A 13,682-nucleotide genomic window follows, 5' to 3' on the forward strand; every position below is an offset into this window, starting at 1 on the left:
AGGTTGCTCAAGGCTTTAGCCAACCTGGCTGTGAACACTGCCAGGGTTGGGGCAGCCACAGCCTCCCTGGGCAACCTGTGCCAGTGTCTCACCAGCCTCACAGGGAAAACTTCTTGATATCTAACCTAAATTTCCCTCTTGCAATTTATCCCCATTGCCCCTTGTTTTGTCACTGCAGTTCCTAACCAAGAGTCCTCTGCAGCTTCCCTGTAGGTCCTTCAAATTGGTCTCAGGGTGCTGTGAAGGGATAGATGTGGGATGCCAGGCAGAATCTGTTGAGGTTTTGAGGAGCTCCTCTGCAGCTGTAGGTCCTTCAAATTGGTCTCAGGGTGCTGTGAAGGGATAGATGTGGGATGCCAGGCAGAATCTGTTGAGGTTTTGAGGAGCTCATGGGCTCCTTTAGACCCTGCTGTGTCCCACAAGAAGGCTCACCCCCCCATGCAGGCTGTCAGGATGTGTGGTTGTGCATGGGGAGGTGGAAGTCATACAATCATAGAGTTTTAGGGTTTGGAATGGAATTGGTCTCAGGGTGCTGTGAAGGGATAGATGTGGGATGCCAGGCAGAATCTGTTGAGGTTTTGAGGAGCTCATGGGCTCCTTTAGACCCTGCTGTGTCCCACAAGAAGGCTCACCCCCCCATGCAGGCTGTCAGGATGTGTGGTTGTGCATGGGGAGGTGGAAGTCATACAATCATAGAGTTTTAGGGTTTGGAATGGACCTTAGAGATCATCTAGTCCTGGTACAAGGACAGAAGAGGGACACCTCCCACCAGAGCAGGTTGCTCAAGGCTTTAGCCAACCTGGCTTTGAACACTGCCAGGGTTGGGGCCGCCACAGCCTCCCTGGGCAATCTGTGCCAGTGGCTCAGCACCTTCACAGGAAAAAAAAAAAAGCAGCTTGGTGTCTATCTACAGCCTTCTTGCACCACTGTTAAAAAAAAAGTGCCTCTTGCAGCCTGTTGACTTTTAAGAGAGACTTTAAGAAACAACACAGGCTGTTCTGGAGAGGCCACAGCCTCCCTGGGCAACCTGGGACAGTGTCTCACCACCCTCACAGGGAAAATCTTTCTAATACCTAGACTAAATTTCTCCTCCTTCAATTTGAATCCATCTCAAAACATTCTGCAACCCAAGGCACCAAAACACAGGCAGGCTCACAGAGGAGGAACACCCAGGCACCATCCAGGCTTGTGGTTGGAGCCACCAACCAGAGGAGAGTCAGGGTCTGTTTCACAAATCCCATGTTGCCATGGAGCCAAGGGCAGGATTAAATCCAGTGATGTTGCTGTTGGAAAACAGTTCAATGTGAACAGCAGCAAGTTGTGTTTCGTCCTTTCTTCCTTTCTCTTACAGATCTTCTCCATTGTGGTGTTTGGCTCCATTGTCAACGAGTGCTACGTGAACAAGGACAGTCAGAACTCAGAGCTGCTCTGCATCTTCAACGAGAATGAGAGTGCCTGCAGCTATGGCATTGCTGTGGGTGTCATTGCCTTCTTTGGCTGCATCTTCTTCTTCGTTGTGGACCTCTACTTCCAGCAGATCAGCAGCGTAAAGGATCGCAAACGGGCTGTGCTGCTGGACCTTGGCTTTTCAGGTACCTCTCTGCCTCTGCCGGGGGGCTGTTGTGGTTTAACTCCAGTCAGCAGCCAAGCCCCACACAGCTACTCGCTCACTCCCCACCAGTGGGACTGGGGAGAGAATAGGAAGGGTAAAAGCTGGAAAACTCTTCGGGTGAGATAAAGAGAGTTTAATAGTGAAAGGAAAAGCCACACACACAAGCAAAACAAAACAAGGAATAAATTCACTGCTTCCCACGGGCAGGAGGTGTTCAGCACCTCCAGGGGAGCAGGGACCATCACATGTAACGGTTCCATGAGAAGACAAACACCATCACTCCAAATATCCTCCCCGTTCCTCCTTCTTCCTCCCACCTTATATAGTGAAATTATGTCTTATGGTATGGAATATCCCTTTGGTCAGTTTGGGTCACCTGTCCCAGCTGTGTCTCCTCCCAGTCCCCCATTCCCTGCCAGTCTCCTCCTCAGTGTGGCAGTAAGGAAAGCAGCAAAGGTCTTGGCTCTGTGTGAGCTCTGCTCAGCAACAACAAACACATCTCTGCATTACCAACCCTGTGCTCAGCACAAGCCCAAAACATAGCCCCATCCTAGCCACTGGGAGGAAAGGAAACTCTTCCCCCAGCCCGAACCAGCACAGTGGGTGAAGGATGGTGATGCCTCCATGGGGTCATTGCTGTGTCCTGCAGCTCCACTCTGGAATCTTCTCTCCCTCCATGGCCTGACTTGACTTGTGTTCCTCAGAGAACAGGAACTGGATGGATTGTCCATCCAGCCATGAGCTGAGGCAGCTGGATGTGGTAGCCTGGGCACAGTGGGGTGTCCCACTCCTCTCTGTCATTTCTGCAACTGGAGATCTTCACTGAGCTGGGTTAAGTGAGGCAACCCAGAGAAGTGAGGCTTGGTGGGTGCTTCTCAGAGACCAGACAGTGTTTTACCCTACACATCTGTTTCTGGCTTGAGTCAGAATCCCTTGCAGATTCGTTTCTTGGTCCTCCAATTTGGAGGAGACTTAGTGGAGACCATCAGAGATGAGTTTGCTAGTGGGACCAGTGCATTTACAGGCAGCTTCAGGTAGAAGAATCTGGCCCAAGTTCACCCCTGGGCCAAGGATGACCTTAATCAGTGACATTGGGTCTGGTTCCACTGTGTGTACATGTTTGAAATAGCAGAAATGCACTTCAGTGCACCTCTGTGGCCCTTCTCTGTGTGCAGTTGGGGCTGGGGCTCCCCAGATCTTCTCAGGTGGCCACTGAGCTCGTGGCTGGTGCTCAGAGCTGAGCTGAGCCAGGGATGGATGTGGGACAGGTCATGGTTAAAGTCCAAGAGGGAGAAGGTGTGATTACCTCCCTGTGCTGGGGTAGCTGCTGGAGGAGCTCCTACACACCTGAGGTGGGATGTACTCCACAGACTCTGCTGCTTCTGCTCATCATTTACTTCAGATGACATCCTACAGATCAGAAAAAGATCCCTCACCAATCCCTTCACATTTCAGTAGTTCAGTCTCTTGCAGATCCATTTCTTTGTCTCCAGTTTGGAGGAGTCTTAGTGGAGGCCATCACAGATGAGTTTGCTGTGGGACTTGGATTTGTAAGCAGCTTCAGGCAGAAGCAGCTCTGGCACAGGTTCACCCCTGGGCTGGCACAGACCTTCGGTGCCCTTCTGAGCCCCTTGACCTGAGGCTCATCCATGTAGACATGAGCAGAGAGGATTCCCTGGCCCAGGAGAGAACATCCCCCACTTGGCTGCTGCCTGGCTCTGTTTGCAGTGATGTTCTCCATTCCCAGGCCCTGGTGTGAGCCAAGTCTGGGGTTGATTTATCCGGCACAAGCATTGCTGATGGCTCTCTGGTCCCAGCTGAAAACATCCATCATCACCTCCCTATGCTTGCCTGTTGTTAAGGCTGTTCTCTCCTTGCTGGGAAGCTCATTCCCATGGTGCTGGAGCACCAACATCCAGCCCTTGTTAGGTGGTATTTACAGCCCTTTCCACAGGGCTCTGTGCCCAAATCCCTTGGATTCAAGCAGAAGGGGAACATCACATCCATCTTCTGGATGTGATTCTCTCTCCTGCCTTCCACCTCCTGACAGCACTCTGCTCCCTGCCAGGCATGTGGGACCTGGCACTGCCCTCAGTCTCTGCCACATTTCTCCTTTGGCCTTGTGATGCATCCACTGGTTGGGGAAATGAGAGTGTCAGAGGACCCTGGCATGGGTTGGGTTGGAAGGGACTTTAAATCACATCCATCTTCTGGATGTGATTCTCTCTCCTGCCTTCCACCTCCTGACAGCACTCTGCTCCCTGCCAGGCATGTGGGACCTGGCACTGCCCTCAGTCTCTGCCACATTTCTCCTTTGGCCTTGTGATGCATCCACTGGTTGGGGAAATGAGAGTGTCAGAGGACCCTGGCATGGGTTGGGTTGGAAGGGACTTTAAAGGTCAACTAAACTAATCTCTGGGACATAACTGGGTGGTACCACTGTGGCACACGAAGGGCCACCACACTGCAAACAGCATTTACAACTTGCTCTTTCAGCTGCTGCTGTAGACACAGGTTTGCTTGGGCCCAGGCTGGGATCAGGGCTATAACACGTCTTTCCTGGTGTTCGCACTCTGTTGTCTGCAGATCCTGAAATGCTCATTATCTCCTGGCTCCTGCGGTGCTTCCTGGCATTCTTGTTTTTCCTAGTGTGCTGGAGGCTATGGAGCTGCTGCTGTGCCTGATCCAGCTGGTGCTGGGACTGGCACATGCAGCATCACTGCATCACTGCCAGCTCAGCCTTCTTTGTGGAGTGTTAAAATTCATCTCAGTCCTCCAGACTTCAGCCACACCTGCCTTGTGTTGATGTTCTCCAAGTCTGACCCTGTCTCCTCCAGCAGCAGCAATACTTCCCTTTCCCATGGCATGGAGGGAATCCTCCCTCCTCTCAGGGACCCAAGCAGAGCTGATATGGAGGGGAAAGGCTTATCTCTGCATCACAAAACCTCCTGGAAATCCACATGGGTGGCAGCAGGAGTGACCCCAGGGAGACATTCCCAGCTGAAGGTTTTAAGCTGAGGAAGGTCAGTGTCTCACATACCTCAGTGCTGCAGAGGAATTTGGTAGCTGCAGTACCCAGTGCAGCCTGTGCAAGCTCCGAGATGTGCATGATGTCATTTTAACTCTTGAAAACCCTGAGGTGACACCAGGAGTATTACAGCACTGGTAAGTGCTGTAATCACTTGGCTGTGACTTGGGCTCGGTGGCAATGCCCTGCCCAGGAGTGTATGAGGGAGGATGAGCTGCATTAGATCAAATGTTAAACAAAGAAACAGTCCTCCCAAACAAATCCACCCTTTACAAACCAGTGACACAGCGTGGTGCTGTTGGAAAACCCCCTGTCCCTTTGTGCCAGCACTGCCTGACCCGGAGCCTGTCGCTGAGCATCTCACTGCTCCCACAGTGCAGCTCTGAGTTTACCTGTTGGGAGCTGCTTTTGCTTCATCTCTGGTCTTTCCACTTCCAAACAAGCCCAAGTGGGATTTGGAGTGATGACTGAGGGTTGCTACTTGAGCATGGGAGGGCAGTGTTCCCTGCTGCCAGGGTATTTGGTCCCCAGGTGCCCGGAGGTGGGAGTATGGCACCCAGGTGACTGGTACCCACCACGCTCACCTCATCTGAGCTGCATCCAGGGTGTGCATCTTCTTGTGGCCACATTTAGGCATCAGATCTGCTTCCCATAATGAGGACTACCTGCTGGGAAAACCCTGTTGTAACAGCTGGGGCACAGAAAGGGTCTCTGTCACAAGGGCTGACCTTTAAGAAGTAAACCCTAGAGGTCTCGTTTAACATTAAGTACAAGTCTTAGGGTGCTAAGGGGAAGTGAAAATGCAGCCACAGAGGTTTGGGGACAGGATTAGCTGTATTGGGTGAAATGTCTGTAATCTGGAAAAGGAAAGCCTGGCTGGTCCCTGATGTGAGGGCAGTTTCCTGGCCAGGCTGGTCAGGAAGCCTCAGCCCCAGCCATGCAGGAGAGGGAGATGAGGAATGTGTCATCTTAAACTGCAATTAGGAGCAAATTCTGAGGGAATGTAACTCCAGCACTGGCTGTGGGTGCTCACATGCATTGCATATCATACTCGGGGACAACAGCAAGATAAAGGGGAGTAGAGGAAACTAAATGGGAATAGGGGAAGGTTCTTGCTCTCCTGCAGCCAGACAGAGCCTTGCAGCCTCAGCCCCATGGGACTGACAGTGTTGCTGCTCATACTGATGTGCTAATCATCCTTGGGAAGGTGCAGCATTCCCAGTGTCCATGTGTGTGCTGGCACCCAGAATCAGTGGCTGGGGGGACCTCAGGAAGGCTGGAGACCCTGAAAACAGCATCCTGGGAGACTCCAGGTTGTGCAGCTCCTCTTCCCAGTGCTGGGAAGCATCCCTGCTCCTCACCCCGCATCCCTGCTCCTCACTCTATATTCCTTCACCTCACTCTGTATAACTTCTCCTCACTCTGCATCCCTGCTCCTCACTCTGCATCCCTGCTCCTCACCCTATATCCCTGCTTCTCACTCTGTATCCCTGCTCTCTCTGTATCCCTGCTTCTCACTCCATATCCCTGCTCTCTGTGTATCCCTTCTTCTCACTCCATATCCCTGCTCCTGGCTTGTGCCATGTGTTTGCTGAGCCCTTTGGCCCCAGGCAGTGCTGTTGCAGGCAAGTGAACTAGGGGAGCTGCAGCTCTGTCTTGCTCAGACAGCTTTGGTTCCAGGAAGGAATAATCACCAGAGTGGTTTTGCTCAGCTCCACAGGCCCACAGGGATTCTGTGCAGGGTCGAGCAGAGCTCTCTCACATGAAGGACCACATGTCATGGAATCACACAATCCCAGGCTGGTTTGGGTTGGAAGGGCCTGAAAGATCATCTCATTCCACTCATGCCCTAGGCAGGGACACCTTCCACTAGCCCAGGTTGCTCCAAGCCCTGTCCACCCTGGCCTGGAACACTTCCAGGGATGAGGTAGCCACGTCTCAGGGAAATCCATTCCAGTGCTTCACCACCCTCACAGGGAAGAATTCTTTCCTAATATCCAATATAAACATCCTCTCCTTCAGCTCAAGGCCATTCCCTGTTGTCCTCTCACTACCTGTCCTTGTGACAAGTGCAGCATTCCCAGGGAGGATATGCTGTCCCTGTGGGTCTTTAGATCAGGTTGAGGTGTAGATGGGCTAAACCTCAGGCAGGCAGCACACTGGATGACCCTACAAGGTCACTTCCATCCCTGTTTTTCTATCAGCCTCTTTTCCTAAGCTCCTTCTGTGCCACACCATGGGTCAAGGCATCCAAAATTGCTGTTGCTAGATGTAAATCTCAATGGCATCAAGTTTGTGCAGTGGCAAAGACGTTCTTGCAGCAGAGGGGGCATTGGGCAGGGGCAGCACTGACCAGCTCTGTTCCCTTTCAGGTTTCTTGTCCTTCCTGTGGTTTGTAGCCTTCTGCTTCCTGGCAAACCAGTGGCAGAGGACGACTATGAGCAGAGGGTTCTCGCAGGGTGCGGATGCTGCACGTGCAGCCATCACCTTCTCCTTCTTCTCTATCATCATCTGGGTGAGCTCAGCCTGTCTGAGTGGGGGAGCGGAACTGAAACCTCCCCTGGGCTCAGCACTGAGCTGCAGGAGGAGTCTGGGGCTGCTTTGGAGAAGTGAATCCTGGTGGGCAGCAAGGGGTTTTACTCAGGAAACCTTTGGGCCTTCCACAGCTGAACCTGGTGCTTTCTTCCCCAGAAAGCAGCAGCTCATTGCCCTCTCACTGGGGAATTCCAGACTTCCCCTTCTCCTGTGGCTGGAAAGTTGTGTTCCCATTGCAAATGTGTTAGCAACCACAAGCTGCCCTTGTTTCTGGGCCTCAGTAGAGCCCTGGGGGTAGCTTGGTTGGCAGCAAACAGTCCTCAGGAGTGGATCACTGCCAGGAGCTGCTTCATGGTGTGGCTGGGGGTTTGGGGAGCTCATCAGCTCAGCTGGGAGAAACCAAACTGGCTCCTCTGCTGTCCATCCACGGGCAAGGGCTTGCAGACACCCCCTTTGCTCCTGTTTTTGGCTCTGTGCATCCCCAGAACCACACAGGATCAAGGAGACATCAGCCAAGGCTGTGTGATACCCCACATGTCCCTTGCCCACAGCTGTTGGACCCTACGTATACCGGGGACGCCTGTGCCTCTCCACAGGCTGTGAGAGCAGATGGATGGCCTTATGTCACCTCCAGTTTTTCCTGGGCAGGGAGCACCCAGGATGTGCACTAATTTCATATTGCCTTAAGAGAATTGGGGCAAAAACCAGTTGGAGGCTTTCCAGCAGCAGCCCTGGCTCCAGTTATCCCCCGGTTTCACTTCTCTCTGCTTTATGCTTATCCAAATTCATCTCCTTTAATCCCAGCTCTTCTCCATCCCTGAGTGCCCATTGCAGCATGGGGAGGGGCAGTGGGTGGAATGCTCTTCCCATCCCATCAGTTCCCACCCTGGGAGGACACCAGTCCCTTGTTACCGTCCCAGAGGCTGGATGGGATGATTGGGAAGCCATTCCCAGTGTCTACAGGCATTTTTTTCCCTTTCATTTATAACCTAATGGAGTTGTTAATGAACCCTCCTGCAATCAGAGGGAGTGTGAGGCACTTGCATTTCCCACTGTTTGTGACCTCAATTCTGGCAACCTGGAAAACGGGGAAGGAATCTTGACGGAACTAACCTATTTTCCTGACCTGGCACTCAGCAGCTTTCCCTTCCCACAGCATATGGGTTTACTGGTGGTGGTGGTGCCAAATCTAGACCCCGAGCCCAGGCTGTGACCCCCAGCCCAGACAGCTTGGGGGGCTCAGCCTGGCACACAGAATTGGCTTCTTTGGTGTTAGGGATTGGGCTCTGGGCTTGGTTTGTCTCTTGGTTATGATGGAGTGGGGCAGCAGTTTCTTGGGGGGCTGTGATGGGATTGGTACTTTGCAGTGAGGTGGGGGATGTGGGGTCCTGGGGGATGTGTGGTCCTGGAGGGACATGGGACCCTGAGGAGATGTGGAGTCCTGGGGGAATGCAGGGTCCTGGGGAGATGTAAAGTCCTGGGGGGATTGTGGAATCCTGGGGATTTCAGGGCCTTGGGAGGCACATGGAATCCAGGGGGAATATGGGGGCCTGGGGGGAGGCGTGGGTGAATGTGGATTCCTGGGGAGATGTGGAGTCCTGGGGGCATTGTGAGGCCCTTGGGGGGTTCAGGATCCTGGAAGGACGCGCTGTCCTGGGGGAACATGGGGTCGTGGGGGGACACGAGTGCCTGAGCACACGTGGGGTCCTGGGAGATGTGGGATCCCAAAGGGTTGTGGGGTCCTAGGGATGTAACAATGTCCTCTCCAACATCACTTCCACCCCTAACCTGCCTGTCCCCATGCAGGTGGTGCTGGCGGTGAGAGCCCTGCAGAGATATCGCCTGGGGACAGACATGTCCCTGTTTGCCACCGAGCAGTTCCCTGCTGAGCCCAGCGCTCCCTACCCTGCATACCCCGCGGGCAGCGGCGTGGAGAGCACAGACACCTACCAGAGTCCTCCCTTCACCCAGAGCCTAGAGGCCAACCCCAAAGGTTACCAAGTGCCAGCGTACTGAGGGCAGGGCTGGCACCTCGTGTCCCCTGTCCCATGCCAGTGCTGGGCCCTTCGTTAGCTAGTTGTGCAGTGAATTCTGTACAGTGGTGTTGGTTCTTGTCTTACCTGTCCCAGGGTTTCTAAAAGCAGTGTTCCCTCTAAGCCAGGAGGAAGGAAGGTTGCTACCACCTCATCTGCATGTGGGAAGGATGAATAAATGCCTTTTTTTTCTCTCTTTCTCTCTTTCTCTCTTTCTCTCTTTCTCTCTCTCTCAGGCTCTGCCGGGATAGCCCACACCACCTTTTCCTCTTAGGAAACAGCAGCTAAGGAGTTATTTATCTTGTTCTTCCAGAGCTAACACAGAATCCATCGAGGCTGGAGGGCAGTGGGGAAGGTCAGCCTGATCCACTCCCACTGCAGGGCTTTCCTGTCCATGTTCCATGGAAAGTGCCAAATTCATGAGGAAATAAGTGGTGTCTGTGTTGCTTTTCTTTGTATATATTGACTGTACAAAACAACATCCAAACAGGTGTTTCAAACTTGGCTTAGAGGCACAGTGGGTTGGGGTGACTGGCCAAATCGCTTCTATGGGTTGTGGTTGGGGATGTAAAAGGTTGTTGTTTGAAGCTGGAAACCAGTTCAGCACTGGTTGGAGGCTAATTTGGAATAGCCTGCGGGTACTGGGAATACAGGATTCTGTTTCTTCCCCAAGGGATTGGGAAATTTGTAGATTAACAAGGGGTTTCTGGTTGGCAGCACTGGCACATTTGGGTGACTCAGGCTCAAAGTCCAAGGCCATTAGGAGTGATCTTGGACTTTTATTTGTATCCTGGGAGCAGCTACCATCTGTCAGCTGCAGCACAGCCCAGGGGGGCTACGTGTGGCAGCCTCCAGAGATCAGGAATTCAGGCAGCGAACTGGAAAGTCTTCACAGGCCATAAAAGTCCATTCCATGGGGGCTCACAGCCCTGTGGTTGGAAACGATGGGGGAGGAGAGGCAATGGAAAGCACCAAGGAAAGAGGCTCAGTTTGAGGGTTCACCTGCAAAATTCCTGCCTGGTAAAAATGTGTAAAATCCAGGGGGTCCTTGTCAGCCACTGGATGGCTTTCCCAGATGGCTTTCCTTGCCAGCATTCCCTGCCTGCACAGTGACTGATCCAGGCTGAGTCCCTAAGGGCTGAGCAGAGGAGCTGAACCTTGAATTCCTGAGCCCCTCCGTGGCAGCTCCATCCTTGGCAGCCCCTGGCTCTCCTGGGCTCTCCCAGCTGTCCCTGCTCTCCTGTCTGTCCTGGTTCTCCCGACTCTCAACGGCTCTCAACTCTCCCGACTCTCCCAGCTCTCCCAGGTCTCACCTCTCCAGTTGACACCGGCACAGCCACCGCTGCCCTCTGCCCTGGTGACAGCAATAGTCGCCACCTGCCCCTGCCCTCCTAGCATGTCCTTGTCATCCTCACCACAGCTCATTCTGCTGCCGAATTGCACTAACAACAAGCAGCAAATCATCCCGAGGGGAGTCTGTCCGTGACAGCATTCCCTGACTCCCTCCCTCCTTCCCTGTGTATTCCCAGCGAGGGCTATGCTGGTGCTGAGCCCCTCCTGAGCACCTGAGCAGGGAAACCCAAACCCAGTGTGGTATCAGCCTCAGTTAACTCCAGGGTCTGTGTGATTTTGTGGAGTCAGTTTTGCTGGGAAAGAAACCCCCCCTGCCAAGGAATTAAACACAGGGTAAGGTAGAACTGTAGCAATATTCTTCCTTAGAGGGAACACTGAAACTTTAGCAGCACAAACAGTACTTGTGTTCATATTTTAGCCAAAATTATAATCAATTTAAATGTTTAAATTGATTGTATGTGAGATAATGTTCGTTCAGTACAGTGTATTTTTTCTAACTATATAACTGTGCCAGAGTTTCCTTTTAATGTAAAGAGCTAAAGCTGTGTGTGCCTGTGGGACGTGTCCTGCCCCCTGTACCCCCTGCTCTGGATTACACGCTCTGAATGTCCTCCCTGAGGCCTGCATTGCCTTTCTTTGCCCCTCACCTCCCACCCAGGGGCAGTGGGACACGGTGGGGACACACGCACATCCGTCCGTGCCAGACTTAGCTTGGGACAGCAGCAGGGACGTGGGGACAATGTCAGCACCACTCCAGCTCCTGCCCAGGCACCTGGATCATCCCAAAGTTGCAGCTCCCACAAAATCGATGTACCTTCACCTTGCAGGTGGCACAGAGCTGCTTTGCTGGGCAGGAGAGGAGGAGGAGAAGGAAAGGCTTGGTGGTTTGTTGCAGTTCCCCGATACCAGCGGTACCTTCACTTTGCAGGTGGCACAAGGCTGGTTTGCTGGGCAGGAGAGGAGCAGGAGGAGTAGAAGGAGGAAGGGCTTGGTAGCTTGTTAAGGCTCCCCAAGGTCAGTATTACCTTCACTTTGAATGTGGCATGGAGCTGCTTTGCTGGGCAGGAGAGGAAGAGGAGGAGAAGGAAGGGGTGGGGGCTTGTTGCAGCTCCCCAGAATCAGTGGCACCTTCACCTTGCAGGTGGCACAGAACTGCTTTGCTGGGCAGAAGAAGAGGGAGGAGGAGGAAGGGCTTGGGTGCCTGAGAGGATTCCTGGCAACAGGAAGGCAGGACAGATTGCTCTTTGGTTAGGCTGGAGCTGGGAATAACATGTCCAGCCACTCCAACTGGCACCTGGAGGAAGATTAACCCTGTTCCTTCTGCACTGAGCGTGCCAGTCCCGTGCATGGAGGGGACAATATCCTGTTGGGGTGACACTGGGAAGGGTCAGGCAAGGACAGGCAGGAAAGCCACAGCTGGTGTGTTTTTCCAGGGAATAGTGATGGGTTTATGCATGAGATGGGTTCATACATGATGTGGCCCTGCCAGGCAGGATGGGACAACCCAAAACTCCTGTGGCACCACAGCAAGCCACCTCTGCCTTGCCAAGAACCTTCATCCACCTCAGCCTCACACAACTCCCGATTTGGGGCTTGTTGCTGGAGCTGTTGCCAAACACCCAGTACAGCTGCCCAGCCCCACGCTGCTCTCACCCTGCCCAGTTTAAACACATGGAGACAGGATGAGCCACCAGCTCCAGCCTGGCCAGCAATGCTCTGTGCCTGCCCCTGAGCTGTTTGGTGTCACCAGTGCCCTGCAGTGCCTGCTGTGGCAACACATCCGTGTCTCCCTGGCCCACTGGGCAGACTCAGCCCAGTGTGTACAGGTGGGGCTGCAACAAACACACCCCAATGGGCTTATGGTTAGACACCCATAGCCATCAGTGCAGTAACTGTGCAGTATTTGAGGTTCAGGCATTTGTGACCTCAATTTTCAGCTTCTTTTCCCCCTTTTTTCTCCCTGCCCATTTGCTGTGGTACAGTGGCACTTCCTCCCTTCTAACCAGCCAGGCCATGTCCTAAAAGCATGCCAGGACTTCCTGAGCACACCAGGACTGGCCTGGGCATCCCAGGATTGTCCTAAGAGCATGCCAAGACCATCCTGATCATGCCAGGACTGTGCCATCGTCACAAGCTCTCCTAACCCTCTGTCATGCCCAGAGCTCAGCAGCACCTTGACCTTGCAGAGGGCAGACCCATCCTGCTCTCAGACCAGCCCAAAAGCTTCTGCACAGTGTCAGCACTGAATTTGGGTGTGAAGAGTAGAATTCCAGCAATCTTGTGCCTTTCCTGGTGCTGCATCCTGCCCCATCCCCTCTCTCCAGGGTCTCTGTCACCGACCCCACACGTGTTGCTCAGTGCTGATGTTAAGCACATCAAGGAGTTTGCAGGTTTATTTCAAGCAGATTAGAAAGAATTGGAAGGTTTGCCAAGATTTTAAGCTGTTCTTAGCGAGATGGAAGCTTTGCTTAACATTTTTTCCCCAACCTAGGGAATATATCCTCCCCATCACCTGCTGCTGTGTCTCAGGGGCTGGAGCAGCCCCTGAGGGCTGATCCCTCCCTTTACAGCCAGCTGGCTGTTGTGGACACTGGGATGAATTTCCCATCAGTTCCTGCCACAACAGCAAGTGACACCCATGGCATTTTTCTCCTGGCCATCAATTCCTCACAGGGATAGCCCACACCTTCCCAAAGCCCCCAAACCAGCACAGGGCTCTGCCCACTGTCACCCTGAGTTCCCACTGCCTGTGCTCATTGCCTATTCCCTACCAACTCCCACCATTATTTGTGGAATGGGCATATCCCTCAGTAAAAGCTGCTGTATATATATATATATATCCCAGACTCCTCTCAGCCTATGCTGGGGCAAGCAGGAGGCTCTAGCTCCACTCTGATCCTGCTCTAGTCCCTCCTTGTCCTGTCCTCAGTTGCATTTGAAGCTCTGTGTGTGTGTCAAATTCTTTCCCATCAGTGAGACTCACAGCCCCTCACTGCCTGGACTTGAACCCCCAGCTCAGCTGCCTGGATTTTGTTGCAATACACATTGAAACCTCAGATCCTTTCAGAGTTTGAATCTCCAGCAGATCCCACCTGAGGGTTGGGAAGTTGGGTCCCTCTGC

At 53.1% G+C, this 13,682-nt stretch overlaps 1 protein-coding gene across 1 annotated transcript; it reads left to right on the forward strand.

Moving 5' to 3' along the window:
• Positions 1 to 1,351: 1,351 nt before the first annotated feature.
• SYNGR3 (synaptogyrin 3) lies at positions 1,352 to 9,191 on the forward strand (the record flags this gene model as incomplete). Its single annotated transcript, XM_009070986.1, has 3 exons — positions 1,352 to 1,592; positions 7,013 to 7,155; positions 8,982 to 9,191. Coding segments are annotated over 3 exons (594 nt in total), but the record flags the coding sequence as incomplete, so codon positions are not given.
• Positions 9,192 to 13,682: the final 4,491 nt, after the last annotated feature.

The sequence above is a fragment of the Acanthisitta chloris genome, unplaced genomic scaffold (assembly GCF_000695815.1).
Source record: "Acanthisitta chloris isolate BGI_N310 unplaced genomic scaffold, ASM69581v1 scaffold4500, whole genome shotgun sequence".
NCBI lineage: Eukaryota > Metazoa > Chordata > Aves > Passeriformes > Acanthisittidae > Acanthisitta > Acanthisitta chloris.